At 38.1% G+C, this 20,200-nt stretch overlaps 1 protein-coding gene across 2 annotated transcripts in view; it reads right to left on the minus strand.

Moving 5' to 3' along the window:
- PHF20 (PHD finger protein 20) overlaps window positions 1–20,200 on the minus strand; it is a 146,133-nt gene that overhangs the window by 47,856 nt on the left and 78,077 nt on the right. For both annotated transcript variants that reach the window (XM_025876428.2, XM_025876427.2), the window contains exons 8-9: window positions 19,430–19,618; window positions 18,710–18,889 (exon numbers count right to left, since the gene is read on the minus strand). In XM_025876428.2, coding sequence (XP_025732213.1) covers window positions 18,710–18,889; window positions 19,430–19,618 — 369 coding nt within the window. The remainder of the gene's footprint in view (window positions 1–18,709; window positions 18,890–19,429; window positions 19,619–20,200) is intronic.

Genomic DNA, 20,200 nt, shown 5'->3' on the forward strand with positions numbered 1-20,200 from the left:
AAATAATTAAAGTCAATCTAAATCATATTCTATATTTCAAAATCAGCACTAGGGTATGATAACAAAGCTGCTACACTTGATGATGTGACGGATGCCATCATACGGGCAATTTAAACAAGTGAAAAATTATACATATACATACACATCCCAAAGCAGAATGCTTTAAAATCATTTTATATAACAAAGAAAGAGCTTCAAATTAATAAGATGCAGTTAAGAGAAGAAAAGTAACATGAAATGAAATGGAATATATAGACAAATGGTTGTGCTGGAAAAGCATGCCACACAGAGTCTGTGTAGATCCCAGGTCTCACACAGGTGTGTATTTCCCAATGGGAGTTTATCTGTATCATATGTCACTGATGGCACCAGCCAGCTAAGTGACATCATCTACTATGGGATACTACTGTCTTTTGTCAAGGAGGGAGCAGTTACTAGGAGACAAAAGGCAGAAAATATGAAAATTAAATCCTCAAAGGAGCCTGGTTCAAAAGCTAAGGTTAATCAAATTACCCTTTGGGTAGAAAGTAAATCACTGGGACCAAGATACACCTGTTTTAGAAAACAGTATGGAAATCAGTATTTCCAAGTAGTTACTGGTGTTATCACTTAAATGCTCTATGCTCTTCCTCATGTTTAACAGACTTTTGTTTGGAGGAATCAAGGCAAAGCATAGAACTCTGCCCTGGGCTCCGAGACTCAAAATCTCAAGAGTCACCCTTTGCTTTTGCCTCTCCCAAAATTACTACTATACGTTGATGTATGCAGAGAAAAACGGTCCATAGAATTTGAATTTGCTTTTAAGAACAATAACTCTAGGGTGCCTGGGTGGCTCAGTTGGTTAGGTGACTGCCTTCGGCTCAGGTCATGATCCTGGAGTCCCGGGATCGAGTCCCATGTCGGGCTCCCTGCTCAGCGGGGAGTCTGCTTCTCCCTCTGGCCCTCTTCCCTCTCGTGCTCTCTCTCTCTCTCATTCTCTCTCTCTCAAATAAATAAAATCTTAAAAAAAAAAAAGAACAATAACTCTAAGAAATGTTTTCTTTACTTTTGGGGGGAAAATATAAAATGTCTCCTAAAAATCCTCGCCTCCTGGTATTCACATCCATGTGTAATCCCTTCCCCTTGAGTGTAGGCAGGACCTATAACTTGCCTCTACTGGAATGAGCAAAGGTGACAGTATGCCACCTTTCTTGAAAAAACCTTTTGTGATTATATTATGTAATATTTAACATCTTCCTTACTAGCAGGTATTCTCCTTTGAAGACTTGATGAAACATGCTGCTATGTTGTGAGCTACTCTATGGAGAAGCCCATGGAACAAGTAACTGAGAGTCTGACAGCATGCAAGAAACTGAATGTTGCCAACAACCATGTGAGCCTGGAAGCAAATCCTTCCCCAGCAGTGTTTTCAGATAAGAACACAGCCCTGGTCAAGTCCTTGACTGCAGTCTTGCAGAGGACCCAGTTAAGCTCCGCCTGGATTCCTCATGCACAGAAACTATGAGAAAATAAATGTGTTGTTTTAAGCCACTATGTTTGTGGTAATATTGCTACATAGCAGTAGATCATATAAAGCAGGATCAGAACCCTCTCGTTTTCTTTATACTTGGGTAATATTTTTATACTTTCCCTTTTATGATAAACATACATTATCTTTATAATAAAAAAAGTTTTTAAACTATGTTTTCTGAAATATGGCTTAGAAATCATATCCTATTTAACCCTTTTTTAAATACCAATTACCAGAACCTCAAACCTCACAGTTAGAGGATTATGATGGTGATATTTAGTCTCATTGACCACACCCTGGCATTCTAAGCCCATGTCAATCTAAGTACCACCCTGCTTTCCAAACTCATCTCCCATTAATCCACAATGAGGCCTCAGCAGCTACCTAGCTAACTGCTGGTCCAAACAACTGCTTCATGCTCTCATAGCTCACACCTCCACTCAGGCTTTGCCCTCTCCCTGCCATTCCTCCATGGCTTGGCCAAATGTTCACTTCTATCCAAACTCAGCCTGCTCCACATGCAGGAAGTTGCCCAGATGGCCGTGGCTCTCAGGGACTGCATGCCATCAACTCCTGGCACAAATGACTACCTGATGCACCTCATCTTTAGCACTTCAGATCTACTCCTGGATTCTGTTATTTGCTACTTCTCCAGCCAGAGGATAAGGGCCACGTCTCATTGTCTTACGTATGCACCCTCAGCACCATCCCCTAATACAGCTGGTATTCTTGTCAGCAATGACGCCATGTGATCCCAATAGTTTAACACTTTTTTGACATGTACTTCCAATACTATAATGGGTAAAACATTTTCCAGGTCTGTGAAGAAATAACTTTATCAACTCTGAAACAAAAGAAGGCAATCAAAGAGAAACATGAATGGATTTAAATATTCACAGCAAGTCTAGTCAAACGCATTGAATAAAAAAAATGTCCTTAAGTAGAGGAACAGTTAAATAAATTAGGGGAAGTCTGCATTATTTCATTCTAATTAGCTATTTAAAAGAATGAAGTAGCTCTGTACTTACTGATATGGATAATCTCAAGATATACTAAGTGAAAACAGAAAGTTGCCTGATCCATACCATAGTATATAACCCCATGTATGGTTACAGGTGGGGAAAAAAAAGATATTATAAAAATACATAGAAAGGGGGATGGCTGGCTGGCTCGGTCAGAGGAGCATGCAACTCTTGATCTTAGGGTTGTGAGTTCGAGCCCCACATTGGGTGCAGAGATTACTTAAATGAGTAAATAAATTTTTTTAGATGCAGAGAAAAGAAACCAGAAAGATAGAAAATCAAGATGTTGATAGTGGGTTATGTCTAGAGAGGAGCTTGGGCTAGAAATGCTGACAGTAAGAGGAACTTCCACATTTCCTATGTATACCCCGAGAGCAACAAGCATACCTAGCACCCAGATCTTGGTTTCTAAATACAGTTTTTCACTTAAAATAAATCAGAACTTCTTGGAGAAATCCAAGGATTTCTAAATCCTTGCTGAAAGGATGGGTTAAGTACAAGATGAGCTTGAACATCTTGTTAAACCAGAAAGTAAAGAAGTGCTCACATTAAAAAAAAAAAAAAAAAAAAAGCCATGGTGGGGAGGGAGCTGGCTGGTCAGTTGGTGGAGCACATAATTTTTGACCTCAGGTTGTGAGATTGAGCTCCAAGTTGGGTGTCGGGATTACTTAAAAATAAAATCTTTAGGGCGCCTGGGTGGCTCAGTTGGTTAAGCGACTGCCTTTGGCTCAGGTCATGATCCTGGAGTCCCGGGATCGAGTCCCGCATCAGGCTTCCTGCTCAGCGAGGAACCTGCTTCTCCCTCTGGCTCTCCCCCCTCTCATGTGTGCTCTCTCTCTCTCATTCTCACTCTCTCAAAATAAATAAATAAATCTTTAAAAATAAATAAATAAATTAAATTAAATTAAATTAAATAAAATCTTCAGGGGCACCTTGGTGGTTCAGCGGGTTAAGCATCTGCCTTCAGCTCAGGTCATGATCCCAGGGTGCTTGGATCAAGCCCTCTGTCAGGCTCCCTGCTCAGTAGGGAGTTTGCTTCTACCTCTCCCTCTGCCCACTCCCAGCTTTTGCGCATGCTGTCTCTCTCTTAAATGAATAAATATCTTTTTAAAAATTAAATAAATAAATCTTTTTTTTAAGTAAATAAAATCTTAAAAATATACATATAAAGAAAGGCTCACAGAATGAAGAAGATACAGGAACCAGTCTGAAAGGCTCCCACTGGCCAAATCTAGGACAATGTGGGTATTTAAATAAATAACCATAGACACACCGGGCGCCCATGTGGCTCAGTCAGTTAAGCGTCCAACTCTTTTTTTTTAAGATTTTATTTATTTATTTGACAGAGAGAGACACAGCAAGAGAGCGAACACAAGCAGGGGGAGTGGGAGAGAAGCAGGCTTCCCGCCGAGCAGGGAGCCCGATACGGAGCTTGAACCCAAGACCCTGGGATCATGACCTGAGCCAAAGGCAGATGCTTAAAGACCGAGCCACCCTGGTGCCCCAAGCATCCAACTCTTGATTTTGATTCAGGTCACGATCTCATGGTCATGACATAGAGACCTACATCTAGCCCCATGCTCAGCAGGGTGTCTACTTGAGATTCTCTCTCTCCCTCTGCCCTTCCCCCTGCTCATGCTCTATCTCTCAAATAATCTTTAAAAAAGAAAAAAATGACAGACACAGATTGTAACCCATAGAACAAAGAATCCATGAATCCATGTGGATACAAAGAAAGAAAGAAAGGGAAACCTCTTCCTTATAATAGAATACAAATTAATAAAATATAAAAGAAATTATTAAAGTTAGAAATCACTATGTGGCAGTCATCAGAGTAAACGCTGTTTCAGACAAAAAATACCAAGAGATGCTAAAATAGTAGGTCAATGTTTCATGGAGAAACAAAATATTTACATAGCCTCAAAGTATCCTCTCACAAGAAATTTATTAATTATAAAGAGAAAAATAATAGCTTGACAGTAAAACAGATACTACCTTCGCCAAGTCATCAAAGTTAACATCACCGATAAATGGGACAGATTATCATGTGCCTCCTGACAGAATGCACTTAAAAAGAACATATTGCCTATATGGTATTTCTACTAAAAGTTAATAACCTAAATCTAATCATGAGGATACATCAGAAAACACCAAATTGAGGGACATCATATCCTTCAGAAATATCAAGGTCATGAAAGACAAAGAAAGACTGAAGAATTATTTCAGATGAAAGGAGACTAAAGAAACAATGAAATCCAATGTGTCATCCTGGATTGGATCCTGACCAGGAAAAAATGTTTTTCCTACTTTTGCTATAATGGACATTATTAGAACAACTGAGGAAGTCTGAATAAGGTCCTGATTTTGATAATCATATCGTAGTAATGTAAGAGAATGTCCTCGTTTTTAGGAAATATGCATTGAAATATTTATGGGTAAAGTTCTGCAACTTATGCCAAACAATTCAAAAATAATACTTTCTAAAAAAGGGAATATGGATGCCCAGGTGGCTCAGTCAGTTAAGCGTCTGCCTTCGGCTCAGGTCATGATCCCAGGCTCCTGGGATCTTGTCCAGTGTCGGGCTCCTTGCTCGGCGGGGAACCTGCATCTCCCTCTGACCCTCCCCCTGCTCGTGCTCACTCTCTCTCTCTCTCTCTCTCTCTCTCTCGCTTTGACAAATTAAATAAATAAAATCTTTAAAAATTAATTAATTTTAAAAAGGGAATAACTGGGGTACCTGGCTGGCTCAGTCAGTACAGCATGCAACTCTGAATCTCACGGTTGTGAGTTCAAGCTCCACATTGGGTGTAGAGATTACTTTGGAAAAAAAATGATGGGGTGCCTGTGACTCTGAATAGGTTAAGCGTCTGTCTTCAGCTCAGGTCATGTTCCCAGGGTCATGAGATGGAGCCAGGCTCAGCAGGGAGCCTGCTTCTCCCTCTGCCTGCCACTCCCCCTGCTTGTGCACTCTCTCTCTCTCTCTCTCTCTGACAATAAATAAAATCTTTAAAAAAAAGAAAGAAAAGAAAATATCTTTTAAAAAAAAGTGGTGGGGAGGCACCTGGGTAGCTAGGTCAGTTAAGCATCCATCTCAATCTTAGCTCAGGTCTTGATCTCAGGGTTTTGAGTTCGAGCTTTGCCCAGCGTGGAGCCTACTTTTTAAAAAAACCATTAAAAAAAAAAAAGAACAATAAAGCAAACATGGCCAACTGCAAACTAGTGTGAGAATCTGGTTGAAGATATATAGGAATTCTTTGTACTACTTTTCCAACTTTTTATAAGTCTGAAATTACTTCAGTCTTAAAACTTATTAAAAATATATGCAGAGGGGTGCTTGGCTGGCTTTGAAAGCAGACCATGCGACTCTTGATCTTGGGAGTTGTGAGTTTTAAGCCCTACACTGGGGGTAGAGTTTATTTAATAAAAAAAAATTTAATATATGCAGAAAAAAAATATATGCAAGAAAACTACTTTGAAGCCACAGAACAGCTAAGTGGGAGGAAAACAACCCTGCCAAGGCTTTCCCCTAGATGCAAACCTCTGCACTCAGTCCTCAAAAAAAAATCACTGAGCATTTATTCCACAAGATGGCAGAGCTGCCCCAAATGCCGGAGCCGTTTTTGGAGGGGCTATCACCTCTCTTTTGCTCTTGACTAGACGTGCGCTGACTTCCCTGGCCCCTCCTCCTGCGGTCCAAGAGCTTCCTTCACACAGATTTCCTGGATTGGGATTCCATCCTGGGTTAGAAATTCCAAGACTGGTACCAGCTCAGGACAGCAGTTACTAAACAGTGACTAATACGACAGCATCCTGGCCTCCAGGGACCCTGTTGGATGTTTCTGATGATAATACCGCCCTCCTTCCTGCTTACTTACATAATACATTCCTGGTGAATGAATCCTCAACAAAACAATCTCTCTCCCAGCCATCTTTCTAGATCATCCTGTACTCACCACTAAGCCCATGTTCCAAAAGAAACACCACAGAAACATCATTCCATTTCCAGATCAACCCATCTTCCTCCCTCCAATTAAAGAATTCCAAAGGCACCACCCTGTCTGGAGTACTGACATCACTTGTACCACACACTCCTCTTCAAACCTGGCCACCCTACTAAGCCTCTTACTCAGAGTATACACACATACTTTAACAAGTGCCCTCAAGAGCTGTAGGAATTCTGTTTCACATACTGTGCAACTTCCCTAGACAGGGACTATGCTCATGTCTCAATTTATATAGCACCCAGCATCTCATCAGATGGCTTTAGGCACTCAGTTGGAAGATGGGAGTCAGAGACTCTGTATCACCAGCCAGTAGGAAGTGTGCAACCATGGCTGAGTCCTTCTTGCCAAATATTAGGCTCTTTGCCTATAAAACAGAATAGTGAAAAATTAGAAATAACTTAGGATTTTTAGCAGGGGACAGTAAATAAATTATAGAATACCCATACAATAAATTATATGTAATTGTGAAAGGAGATAATGTACTAACACAGAAAAATACATAAATGAAAATTGTAAGCCACTGAATGTAAGAATATGATTCCATTACTCTGTTTTTTTAAGTTATATCTGTATATAAATGTTTGTATATGTACCATAACCATGTCTGGAAGGATGGAAGGCCATACACCAAATTGTACCAGGGCTCCTTCAAGAGTGAGAATGCTATCTATATAAGGGAGGACATTTCACTTTTTATTTTCTTTTACTTGGTTTTAATTATTCCTGGCATGTATTGGTTTTGGAATTTATGAGGGGAAAAAATTCAGCAAAATGACTCGATAAAGTAATTTTTTTAAGATTTTATTTTTAAGGAATTTCTACACCCAACATGGGGCTCGAACTTACAACCCTGAGACCAAGAATCGCATGCTCTACCAACTGAGCCAGCCAGGTACCCCTACAAAATAGTTTTTTAAAGAGAGGTCCCAGCTGACTTAATTCAGAGTTATAAAAATTCATCAAGAACTAATACTCATTGGGGCGCCTGGCTGGCTCAGTCGGTTGGATGGCCAACCATTGATTTTGGCTCGGGTTATGATCTTAGGGTCCACCCTGTGGTGGGCTCCAAGCTCAGCAGGAAGTCTGCTTCAGAATTCTCTCTCTCCCTCTGCTCCTCCCCCACCCACTTGTCTCTAAAATAAATAAATAAATCTTAAAAAAAAAACTAATACTCATAAAGAATTAGTATACCTTAGTGTTCAAATTGCAAGAAATTGTATTTTACTTTAAAAATCAAACCTTAAGAAAAACCTTTCATTGCTGTTTCCTTATTACTCAAAACTAAGTCCACAGTCTGAGACAACATCAAGTTCCTGCTGTTATGTTTTTCCATGAAAAAAATTTATGACTAACTGAAGTAATTTAACTTTAAACATCTTAGAAAACATACTGAACTACCTTTTCACATTAATTTTCAAAACATTCTTTATTTGGTCATACCTGTTGATTTTATATCCCCATATCCAACAGGAATCTTAGAAAAAAGAATCACTGCATCAAAAAATAGGACTTACTTGAAAATTTTTTTTGAAGAGTTGCCAACACTATGGCAGATCTAGAAATATTTAAGCTGGGTAATCAATCAATAATGTAATTCCCCACTTATCAACTGGAGGTGTCCAGGACTATCCATTCTTATAAGTACGTGCCTCCTGAGGTCAAAGAGATCAGTTATTCAACTTTCTGTGTTTTCCTAACCTTTTCCAGTTTTCCTTTCTCCCCCTCAAAGTTTTGGTATATAAGAAATGCTCAAGTAATTGACTTGAATCACTTGAAGTAATTGCACGAATGACCCAGTTAATTAAATATTACCCACTACTTAACTGATGAAACAAGTCTTCCAATGGATCTATTTGCTCTGGTCAGGTATAAAAGGTATTCAATAAATGTGCCAAATGAAAGCCCACAGGTGAGAGCACACCCACTGTGTCTGCAGGATAGCAAGCAGGCCATGTGGCTGGAGTAGAGTCAAGCAGCAAGGAGAGAGTGAGGAGAGATAACAGGCAGCCAGAAGAAGCAGGGCCACTGCAGGCCAGTGTAAGGACCTGTGGCATGCATGAGCCAATACCAACAGTTCCAGGCAGTGGGAGACATGAATGTTGGTTTTATTATTCTTGTATTTTTCTGGATTTCTTTTCAAATTTATCAACACAAAAAAGCAAGTTACCAAAAAGAGTATACTGAATGAAGACAAGATCACTTCCATAAGTAAGGTAAAATGTACCAACCAACAAAATCTTTGGTGAAGTTTGAATAAGGTCTTGATTTTGATAATTATATTATGGTAATATAATGTAAGAAATATACAACAAAGTATTTAGGAGTAGAAGTCTGCAATTTATTTTCAAACAATTCAGAAAAAATACTTTAAAATACCTTAAGGCCAAAGAATAATGGCTAAGTAGGAGGAAAGCAACCTTACCAACAGAGATCCAGGTGAACACTTCAGGGCTATGCCCCCTCTCTGAGAACGAAGCATTGTCAGTAATCCCATCAACTCTTCAAAGCAACTGACCTCAGTTTGGCAGCAACATATCTACTCAACCTTAACCCAGTTCAGAAAGCCTGCAATTAAGTCAGAAAGCACACCTAACAGTCTCCAAAGACTCTATGATTATGCTGTTGATGTTGCTCCACTTCCATCTCCAAATGCCTAATTGCTACTCATCCTTCAAGGCCCTGTGAAAGTACCACCTTTTTCCACCCCTGCCCCCAAACCACCAACCTAAATATCACCTCTCTCCCAGAGTCAGATCCAAATAGTACTTAATGAACACTAAAACCAAGAGTGCCCCATTCATCACTGTATACTTAACAGTCAGCAGAGCTCCTGGGCATATAGTAAGGGCTCAATAAGTGAGTCTTGAGTTCAACTTTCATGTGGCAAGCACACATTATTACTGTCCGTATTCTCTCCCATAGTTTTAAGTATTTATTACTTTTATATTACAGGCAACTGCAGTCTTATCAGTTCCCCTAGACAGAAAGACCTAGAGCATTGACCACATGTCTCATTAATATTTCTCTAACCCTAGAACAATGAATTCTCAAGCAATTCTCCACCCTACATGCCTGACGGCAAACCAGAGACACTTTTACAATGGCTATAACCCTATGATTCCTACTCAAGAAAACAGAGAACACAAGTACATGAAAGCTAAACTACTGTAGGCATTACACTAAAATAGACCTGATTAATTTTAAAATAAATCATTTGCAAAAACTATTATAGGCATTACTCTAAAACATACCTGGTTAATTTACAAGTAAATAATTTGTAAACATTCAGTATTTTAGTGACAAATAATTTCCTATTCATTTTATAACTGACAACATATCAAGACTCCGTGGGTTAGAATCACTGATCTAAACCACGCAGCAAAGTGTCCCATTTCTAAAGGGTACATAGTTTAAAAAAAAAAAAAAGGCAAGAAACTGAATAAGCCTGCACTCCTATTAGGTCTTCTCTCTTATTTATTCTGTGGTTCACATAGAACATTCACAAATGAGAGAGCTTAGAATAGTCTGGCACTTAGATGGCACTACGTATTTGTTGACTACAACGAATGAATGGACTACAGCCCATTTTCTAAAAGCTGTGAATGACCAAATAGGTTGGGCCCAGATTTAGAAAATAATCTGAGCTCTCTGAACTTCTAAGGACATCTACACTAATAATTTTATTTTACAACATAAACAAATGGCCTGCCCAAGTAGAAGAATTTCAACAGTATTCTCTGGCTTCTAAGTCATCAAAGCAAATAGCCCAGAGCACTCATCTTTCCTAGTTCAAACTCAAGGTAATCTGACCTCTACCATTGCTATAACCTCTCTTAGAAAAATGGGCAAGTACTTCAGTTAGTTGCAGTGGTTTCAAAATTATTCCCCAGAAGATCCTCTGTGTAACTTGAAGAAGCAAGCAAAAGAAGACATGAAATCTTACAGAAACTGTATGTGTGTCTTTTGAAAAGAACTTAAAAACCCCCAAAATGTATAAACTTTAAACAGGCACTGGAGGGGGCGCCTGGGTGGCTCAGTTGGCTAAGCATCTGCCTTTGGCTCAGGTCATGATCTCAGGGTCCTGAGATCAAGCCCCACGTAAGACTCCCTGCTCAGTGGGGAGTCTGCTTATCTTCCCCACTCCTTGCTTGTGCTCTCTCGCTCTCACTCACTCTCTCTCAAATGAATAAATTTTTAAATCTTAAAATAGGGGCACCTGGGTGGCTCAGTCGGTTAAGCATCTGCCTTTGGCTCAGGTCATGATATCAGGGTCCTGGGATCGAGACCCGAGTCGGGCTCCCTGCTCCTCAGGGAGCCTGCTTCTCCCTCTGCCTCTGCCTGCTGCTCTCCTTGCTTGCGCATGCGTGCACTCTCTCTGTCAAATAAATGAATAAATCTTTTTAAAAAATAATAAAATAGGGGTGCCTGGGTGGCTCAGTCGTTAAGCATCTGCCTTCAGCTCAGGTCATGATCCCAGGGTCCAGGGATCAAGCCCCACTTTGGGCTCCCTGCTCAGCGGGAAGCCTGCTTCTCTCTCTCCCACTCCCCCTGCTTGTGTTCCCTCTTTAGCTGTGTCTCTCTCTGTTAAATAAATAAAATCTTTAAAAATAAATAAATAAATAAATAAATAAATAAATAAATAAATAAATAAAAGAGGCACTAGATTTAGCCTCTAGCCTAGTCTCCTCACTCCTCCTATATGCATAGCATATTTCTTGGTGATGTAGGAACAATTCATTCCCAATTTCAAGTGATGTCTAACATAACACCACCCTCAAGACAATATAATTTAAGAGCTTAGTCTTCTGAATTATAAGGAACATGGCTGTCATCTAGAGCTCTCTACACCAAAACAGACAACCAGGTTCTGAGATTAAATTTCCAACTCATGTGAACATCAAGTCCATTTCTCCCAGATGACAGAAAAGTAGGTTGGGAGGAGAGGAGTGCTACCCCTGACAGAAGGCTCAGCAAGAAAAGGGAAATCATTTACACCCAAGAAAAGGCCACAAGGCTAAGGCACAACACTCTAGACCCAGTGGGACAAAAGACCAACCTAAAGGCACCATGGAGGAGCCAGGAGTGAATATCTGAATACTTTCAGTTTACTATTTTCAAAATGCTGCTCTGCTATACCACTTATGTTAACCACATGGCATGTGGTCAAGGACAACCCCACACCCGCCCGCCAAACAGGCATCTGCGTGGCTCAGTTGGTTACATATCCAACTCTTGATCTTGGGGTCATGAGTTCAAGCCCCCATTGGGCTCCACATTGAACGTGAGACCTACTTAAGAAAAAGGGGTGGGGGAAGCACCCGACTAGTCAGTTAAGTGTCTGACTCTTATCTCAGCTCAGGTTTTGGTCTCACTGTCATGAGTTCAAGCCCCACGTTGGGCTCCATTCTGGGCATGGAGCCTACATAAAAAATAATATAATAATAAAGGGCGCCTGAGTGGCTCAGTTGGATAAGCGTCTGCCTTCAGCTCAGGTCACAATCCCAGGGTCCCGGGATCAAACCCCACGTCAGACTCTCTGCTCAGTGAGGAGCCTGCTTCTCCCTCTGCTTGTGCTCTCTGTCAGATAAATAAATAAACTCTTTAAAAATAAATAAATCAATAAAAGTATGCAATTCTGATGACATATACTCACTATGGTGTCAGTCTTATAAATGGTCCTGTTAAAAACAAAAGCATTTAGGGGCACCTGGGTAGCTCAGTTGTTGGGCAACTGCCTTCGGCTCAGGTCATGATCCAGGGTCCTGGGATCAAGCCCCATATGGGGCTCCCTGCTCAGCAGGAAGCCTGCTTCTCCCTCTCCCACTCCCCCTGCTTGTGTTCCCTCTCTCGCTGTCTCTCTCTGTCAAATAAATAAATAAAATCTTCAAAAAAAAATGTAAATGTCTTTCACCTTTTTAACAAAGTAAAATTTTCCATTTATAATTTAAAGTACTCCGAATATTTGGAATCTGCCCTTCAAGAAGAAAAGGAAAGACTTTCAAATCATATATTCATTGTTAAATATATAAATTCGACTTAAAATTAGTACAACACAAAGCAGAATATAAATGTACAGATTTTGTGAAAGCTAAAATTAAATAAAGTCACAAGTATGTAGTGTCAAAATACAGAATCATCAAATATTCAATTGACTACCTTCTCTCCAATGAAATAACATAATAGGAAACGTGTTACACCTTTGCTTATGTTGTTCCCTCTGCTGGAATACCCAGACCCCATCCATCACTCATGGGACAGTACTATTCATCCATCAAGATTCAGCTTAAAACTGTTGAACACTACATCTGAAACTAATGATGTACTATGTATTGGCTAATTGAATTTAAGTTAAAAAAAAAAAAAGATTTAGCTTAAATGTCATGCATGTCTCCTAAGTTAGGATGGTCTTCAGGTAGCCATTAAGTCTTACTGATCTTGTGTCAGTGATACTACTTATTTTAGCAGAGTGCCTGGTACTTAGCAGGTTCATAAGGTGTTTCAACTGTGTAAAAAAAGATGTGCAATCGAAGCTTGTTAGCAAAATCTCATTTAACCTTTACTATTTCCCCAAGATTCTCACTAAAAGAAAGTCTCAGCATATTCTTCCCCAGGGAACAACTGGCAACCCACAAATCTCCTCAAGCTTCACTCTTCCTCTGGGCTCATACGTACATAAGTAGTTTTATTTTGAGAATAACAGAGCCCATACTCTCCACACACTGGAAAGGGAGAAGGTTACAGATGACCCATATTTACCAAAGGAACACTTCCCAGGTCTAGAACCATGTCATCAATAGAATCTCATGAGATTTGATTACACAGCTCATTTCTGGCTAAATTTTCCAAAAGGCTATGTCTTCCCCTCATTAGGTCTGCCGTAGTCCAGAAGAAGGCTACCCTGCAAGCCTTTAGGCCATCACAGACATCTAGGAAATGCCAAAATTTGCCTATACTTAATTCCTTTCTCCCTTATTCTACTCCTTTTAATTCATGATAAGTCAAACACTGCAAAATAAAGAAATTTTTAAAGATGAATGTTGATCAAGAACTTTGGGTATGAGCTATCAGTGGAAAACACTTTGGATTTCATGAAAAATTTTAAAGGGTGGCTTACACAATAATTAATGTGATTTTTTAAATATGGTAAAATACATATGTAATAATATTGATTATATGCATATTATGATAACTATGTTTTCTAAATACTGAAGGAAATTAATTAATTTTGGTGTTATAAATTACAATAAATAAAAGTGAAAGACCAAGAGAAAATAAAGTACAATTTATATAAAAGAAAAAGGATCAATATCATAATATACAAAGAAAACCTTATTGTGCAAATCAATAATAAAAACAACCCAATAGGAAGTGAGCAAAGAAAATTCACAGAAAAATGGATAAAAATATTCAATAAACACATGAAAAATGTTCAATCTCATTTAAAAAAACCACAGAACTTAAAAAATGAAGTCTTGTTTCCAATGTTAACACAAATTTGAGAAAATTTAAAAGATGAATAATATCCATAGATGGCAAGGATGTAAGGAAAAATATACTCTACCATACTCTTAGTCAAAATATTAAGTGGAATGGTCTTTTTGGAGGGTAATTTGTTGATGCAATTTAAAATGTGCATTCCCTTAAATCCAGCAATACTCAAAGAAAGTTATCCCAAAGGGCTATTCACCAAGTGGTCAAAAATATATATTCAAGGAATACCACTGCATCATTGTTTGAAACACTGATTGCTCAGAAACACTCTAAATGTCCATCAAAAGGGAAATGGTTAAATATATGATGGAACATTCTTACAAGACACTAATATTCAATCACTAAAAAGAATGAAACAAGGGGCGCCTGGGAGGCTCAGTTGGTTAAGCCACTGCCTTCGGCTCAGGTCATGATCCCAGGGTCCTGGGATCGAGTCCTGCATCGGGCTCCTTCCTTAGCAGGGAGCCTGGTTCTCCCTCTCCCTCTGCCTGCCGCTGCCCCTGCTTGTGCTCTCTTCTGCATCAAATATATAAATAAAATCTTAAAAAAAAAAAAAAGAAACAAGTATACTGACAAAGATAGATCTCCAGAAGACTACAAAAATAACAGAACAATAGGCTAGAATTAAACCAATTACATTTAAATCTTAATTGCTTCCCTACCTATGTAAACATACAGAAAAGGATCTGGAAAAATAACAAATAAAAGAGGTTTACCCAAGGGAAAAGGAGAAAGATAGAAGACACTTCTCACTTTAACTCCTAAAGCCTCTATATAGACATTTTTATGATCAGATCTGTTATTATTTTTAGAGTACTTTTTAAAAAGGAAAATAAAAAATAAATACACATACACACAAAAAAAGTGGCTTAGATGTTCTTCACTGTAAAAGGCAAAGATCAAGATTCATTCATGGTCAGCACCATCCTGGACTCTGAACATTCACCACAAATACAACATTATCGAAATGTAACATCCAAGTAGCTATTAATGCAACAAGCAATCACTACTTAAAAGAAAAAATCCCTCTGTGTAGTAATGAATGTGTACAACTTCCTAGGCTGCCCATTACCATAACATTTTCTCTTTCAGTCATGTTAGAAAAGCTCATAGTGGGACATCCCTTTTGCATACAACCATTATAAACTACAAAAAAATATTAAAAAACAAATATGAAAAGGCACTAAAGAGTAACAAAAAGCCCGCAGAAATAAGAGTTGGATAATTGGAATAAGGGAACAGCACTAGATAAGTTTCCCATATTTTAAGGCTTTTCACCTAAAGGCAGGCTCCAGTCAGTAACACCAGGTAGCTAAAACTCAAGTAAGAAACTTAGTCTTACTGGTTGAAGAAATAAAAGACAAAGTTCAGGGCAACTACAACAGCTAGAAAATGAGGGAGAAAGTCCTAAAAAGGAAAGCCACAAAAGGGTGGCCTCAATTTCTTCATATAAACTCTGCCTAAATTTCTGGCTGATCTTTGAATGTACAGTTTCAAGCAGCCCAACAAAAGTTAAAAGAACTGAGCAGAGATTTCAGCTGCTGCCCACTGCAGAGGAAAAAAAAATGGAATTTGAGTTAAGCCAAATTAGTTGCCCTTTTGAACAAAGAAATCAGCATTCTTTGGAGGAACATAATATAATTCAAGCTCTACAACATAGCAGACACCATGTACAGGATGCAATACAAAATATTAGACATATGAAGAAAAGGGAAAATGTGATCTGCAGGCAGGAGAAAAAAATTCAATCAACAGAGATTAACTTCAAGATAATCTAGATGTTGAACTTGGTAGACAGGGGCTTTAAAGCAACTATTAAAACTACGCTCATAACGAATTTACAGACTCCAAGATCTCAGCAGAGAAGCTAGAGGAAAACAGGGGAACTCTAGAACTAAAAAACATCAGAAATGGGGTACCTGGGTGGCTCAGTTGGTTAAGCGTCTGCCTTTGGCTTGGGTCATGATCTCAGGGTCCTGGGATTGAGCCCTGCATTGGGCTCCCTGCTCAGCAGGGAGCCTCCTTCTCCCTCTCCCACTCCCGCTCCCCCTACTTGTGCTCGTTTTCTCTCTCTCTCTCTCTCTCTCTCTCTGTCAAATAAATAAAATCTTGAAAAAGTTTTTAAAAAAGTAAAAACCTAAATAAATAATAAAAATAAAAACATCAGAAATAAAAAATTCACTGGATGGGCTTAACAGCAGATTGGAATCAAGAGAAGAAAGAATTTGGAAAATAGAAATTATTCAATCTGAAAAAGAGGGGGAAAAGGGTGAAAAAGAAAAGAAAAAGTCACTATGTCCCAGTGACCTGTGGCCCAGAATCAAAAGCTCTCACCTAATTCTAATGTGAATCACCAATAAAGGAAGACAGAACAGAGAGAATGGGATAGAAAAAAAAATATTCACAGAAATAATGGTGAAATTTGATAAAAAAACATTAATTTTCAAATTCAAGCTCAGTGACTCTCAAATAGGTTAAAAAAAATACATCATAGGGGGACCTGGGTGGCTCAGCCATTGAGCATCTGCCTTGGGTTCAGGTCATGATCCCGGAGTCCTGGGATCAAGCCCCGCATCGGGTTCCCTGCTCGGCGGGAGGCTTGCTTCTCCTCTCCCCCTGCTTATGTTCCTGCTCTTACTATTTCTCTGTCAAATAAATAAATAAAATCTTAAAAAAAAAATCATAGTCAAACTGCTAAAAAGCAATGATAAAGAGAAAAATCTTAAAAGAAACCAAAAGGAAAACACATTATACACAGAGAAACAATGATATGAATGGTCACTAACTTCCCTTCAGAAACAGAGGCCAAAGGACCATGAACAACACCTTTACAGTGCTTAAAAAGAAAAACAAAACAAAACCAAAAAACTGTAAACCCCACATTCTATACCCAGTGGAAATATCCTTTAAGTTTGAAAGTTAAAAGTCATTTAGAAAAACAAAAACCAAGAGAATTTGTCACGAGGAAACCTGCACTACAAGAAAAACTACAGGAAAATTTTAAGGCTGAAAAGTAATATTCAGGAAGGTATGAAGAAGTGGAAATGGTAAATATGTGCATAAATAAGCCTCTTTTGTCTTCTTCATTTTTATAATACATAGTTATTAAGAGCAAAAATTATTTTATAGCATATATAGATGTATCATGAGACAGGGAGAGCATAAAGGGGGAAAGATTAATAGACTACACATTTTATATAAAGTGGTTCAATATTAAAAGTAAACTCTGAAAGTTAAGGATATCATAATCCCTACAGTAACCTCTAAAACAAATGCTAAGAAGTACAGCTAATAGCTAAATTAAAATGAAATTTGAAAAAAAATTCAATTAACCTAAAAAACAGAAGTGTGGAAAAGAACAAAACACAGGATAAACAGGAAACAAAAAGCAAAGTGGTAGATCTAAAAGCAACTGTATCAATAATTACATTTAATTTAAACAAACTACACATTGCAGTTAAAACCAAAACCCAAATAGATATATACTATCTATAAAAGACACATCTATAAAAGACACACTTTGAATTTAAAAGACATAGTTACGTTGAAAGAACAGTGATAGCAATAGGTACGCCATGCATACAGAAAGCAAAAGTATCTGTACTAGTATCAGATAAAGCAGACTTCAAGTCAAAGTCTATTACCAAAAATAGCATATCTCACATTACAAAGGGGACACTTCACCAAGAGGACATAACAATTATAAATGTGGATGCCCCTAATAACAAAACTTCAAAATACATGAAGCAAAACTGACAGAATTCATTGGAGAAAGAGACAAATCCACAATCATGGTTAGAGATTTTTAACATCCCTCTCTTGGAAACTGATAGAATTAGACAAAAAAACCAAAATCAATGGAGATATATGTCAGAAAAACACCATCAATCACCTTGACCTAATTGACAGATATAGAACAGATATATAATGGCAGAACACACTTTTTTTTTCAAGTGTATATGGAGCATTCACCAAGACAGATCATATGCTGGGCCATAAAATTAAGTCCCAACAAATTTTAAAAGAATGAAATCCTACAAAGTATGCTCTCGGACCACAATGGAATTACATTACAAATCAGTAACAATAAAGTCTTTCTAAAAACCCCAAAACTTGGATATGAAACAACACACTTCAAAGTTAACCCATTATCAACAAATAAGTCACAATATATCTTAAATTGAACGAAACTGAAAACACAACACATCAAAATTTGCAGCATGTAGCTAAAGCAGTGCTTAATGGGAAATTTGTAATTTTAAATGCTAATACTAGAAAGGAAGATCTAAAACTAATGACCTAAGTTTTTATTTTTTTTTTAATGATCTAAGTTTCTAGAAAAATATAAAGGAAGAAAATAAGATCAGAACAGAAATTTAAAAAAAAAGATAAAAAAACAACAGAAATCAATGGCATTTTAAAAAGACAAATAGAGAAAATTAAAGTAAAACATTGGTTCTTTGAAACCATCAACAAAATTGATAAATCCCTAGCTATACTAACCAAAAGAGAGGGAACACAAATTAGCAATATCAGACATGAAAAGGATATAGCATTAAAATGGTAAGAAAATATTAATAAGGTGAAAAAACATCATAGAAAAGTCCATTTTTTTAAATTCACCATCAAAGCAGAAGCAAAAGTATATATAGAAGACGATTAAGTTAACACTAAATAGGAACCTGCCACAGTAGAAATCTCTTGTAACTCAGCAAGAGGAGAAGCCGGTTCCGTCTTCATAATGTTTTCTCCCATTGACTTGCAGTTCAACTCCAAGCCTGCAGCCCCCAATCCATCACCAAAGGAGTGGCAAGTCAGTGCAGATGAGACCTGGTCAGCTTCCAAAGGAGATTTCAACTGACCTAGAAGAAAAAAAAAAAAAGAAAGAAAGAAAGAAAGCCCAGGGAACATATACAGATATATAACCAACCAAAAGTCCCACAGCCAACTAAGATGTCCAGGGACTTTTTAGAGGAAGCCATTCACCTCACAGCATACAAGAACACATTCACAGGTTCCAGCACATAACAACCAGAGCTGTGAGCATCTCAAAGAAAAAGGCCAATAAGAGACCAAAGTAAATAGAGGATTTTCTGAAGTGCTGACAAAAAGGCAGAAGCACTGGAGTGAGATGGCACCAGAAACACAGAGAGAGGGACGGGACTCGTTAAGCACTATACCTCCAACCCAACATTCAGAAATATTTAAGTAAAACCAATCACAACAAACATGTACAGTTTGTCTACTGAATCACCAGTGAAGAACAGTATAAGAAACCCTGCAACCCATTTACAAATTTAATTTCAACACTATCTAAAACTTGTGGAGGTAGTATACAATGATTTAGATTGGTTCTCACTAGACAAACTGGCAAGACAATTCTAGAACACACTCTGACTCACCTTCTTCAGATTCCTTGTTACTGGATGACGTGTTTTGCAGAGGATCAGTATTAACCGTATCAACCAAATCTGATACAACCAAGTCAGGATCTAGGATCTCATGTGTCCCATTAGTGGACAGCCTGGAGGACCGTCTCCTCGATAAATCTTTGTCAGTGTTTTCCAAATAGGTTTTTGACTTTTCCTGGGCTACAAACCATTAAGAGGGTTATGGTCAAGAACCCATTTAAGAAGAAATAACTCTGCTATTACAGATTTCTGGGCTGGTTACCTCTCTAAGGGCTTTAGAGAGACTTCTACAATATTAGACCAGTGATAAAAGGAAATATCCTTTCTTAATTTATAGTTTTAAATAAAGGCAGTCTCTCTTCCAGGATAGAATCATCCTTATTCATGGTCTGAAAAATATGTTTTAAGGTCATGCCCCAATCTTGACAACTAAGTTCTATTTTGGGGCTTTCCAACTTAAAACTCTATGTACTAATTTTCAAAGTCAATAACGTTTATAAAGCCTTAGAAAAATCACAAATCGTTTTTGGAGCCAAAGTATTTTTTTTAAATCAATAAATAGCATTTTTAAAGTTTTACTCAACATATGAAATCCATCCCTTCCTAAGCCATTAAATTTCCAATGGAAATGTAGTTTATGGGTATTAAGATTACACCACTGAATCCAACATTAATATATAGTTTGTGCTTTGGGATTTATTCTTCTTTAAGCAAAACTCCTTATCTGACCCAAACCACCCACATTAGCTCCTGTGACCAAAA

Source organism: Callorhinus ursinus, unplaced genomic scaffold (genome assembly GCF_003265705.2).
Source record: "Callorhinus ursinus isolate GAN/ISIS: 27379988/994484 unplaced genomic scaffold, GSC_fseal_2.0 scaffold38, whole genome shotgun sequence".
Taxonomy (NCBI): domain Eukaryota; kingdom Metazoa; phylum Chordata; class Mammalia; order Carnivora; family Otariidae; genus Callorhinus; species Callorhinus ursinus.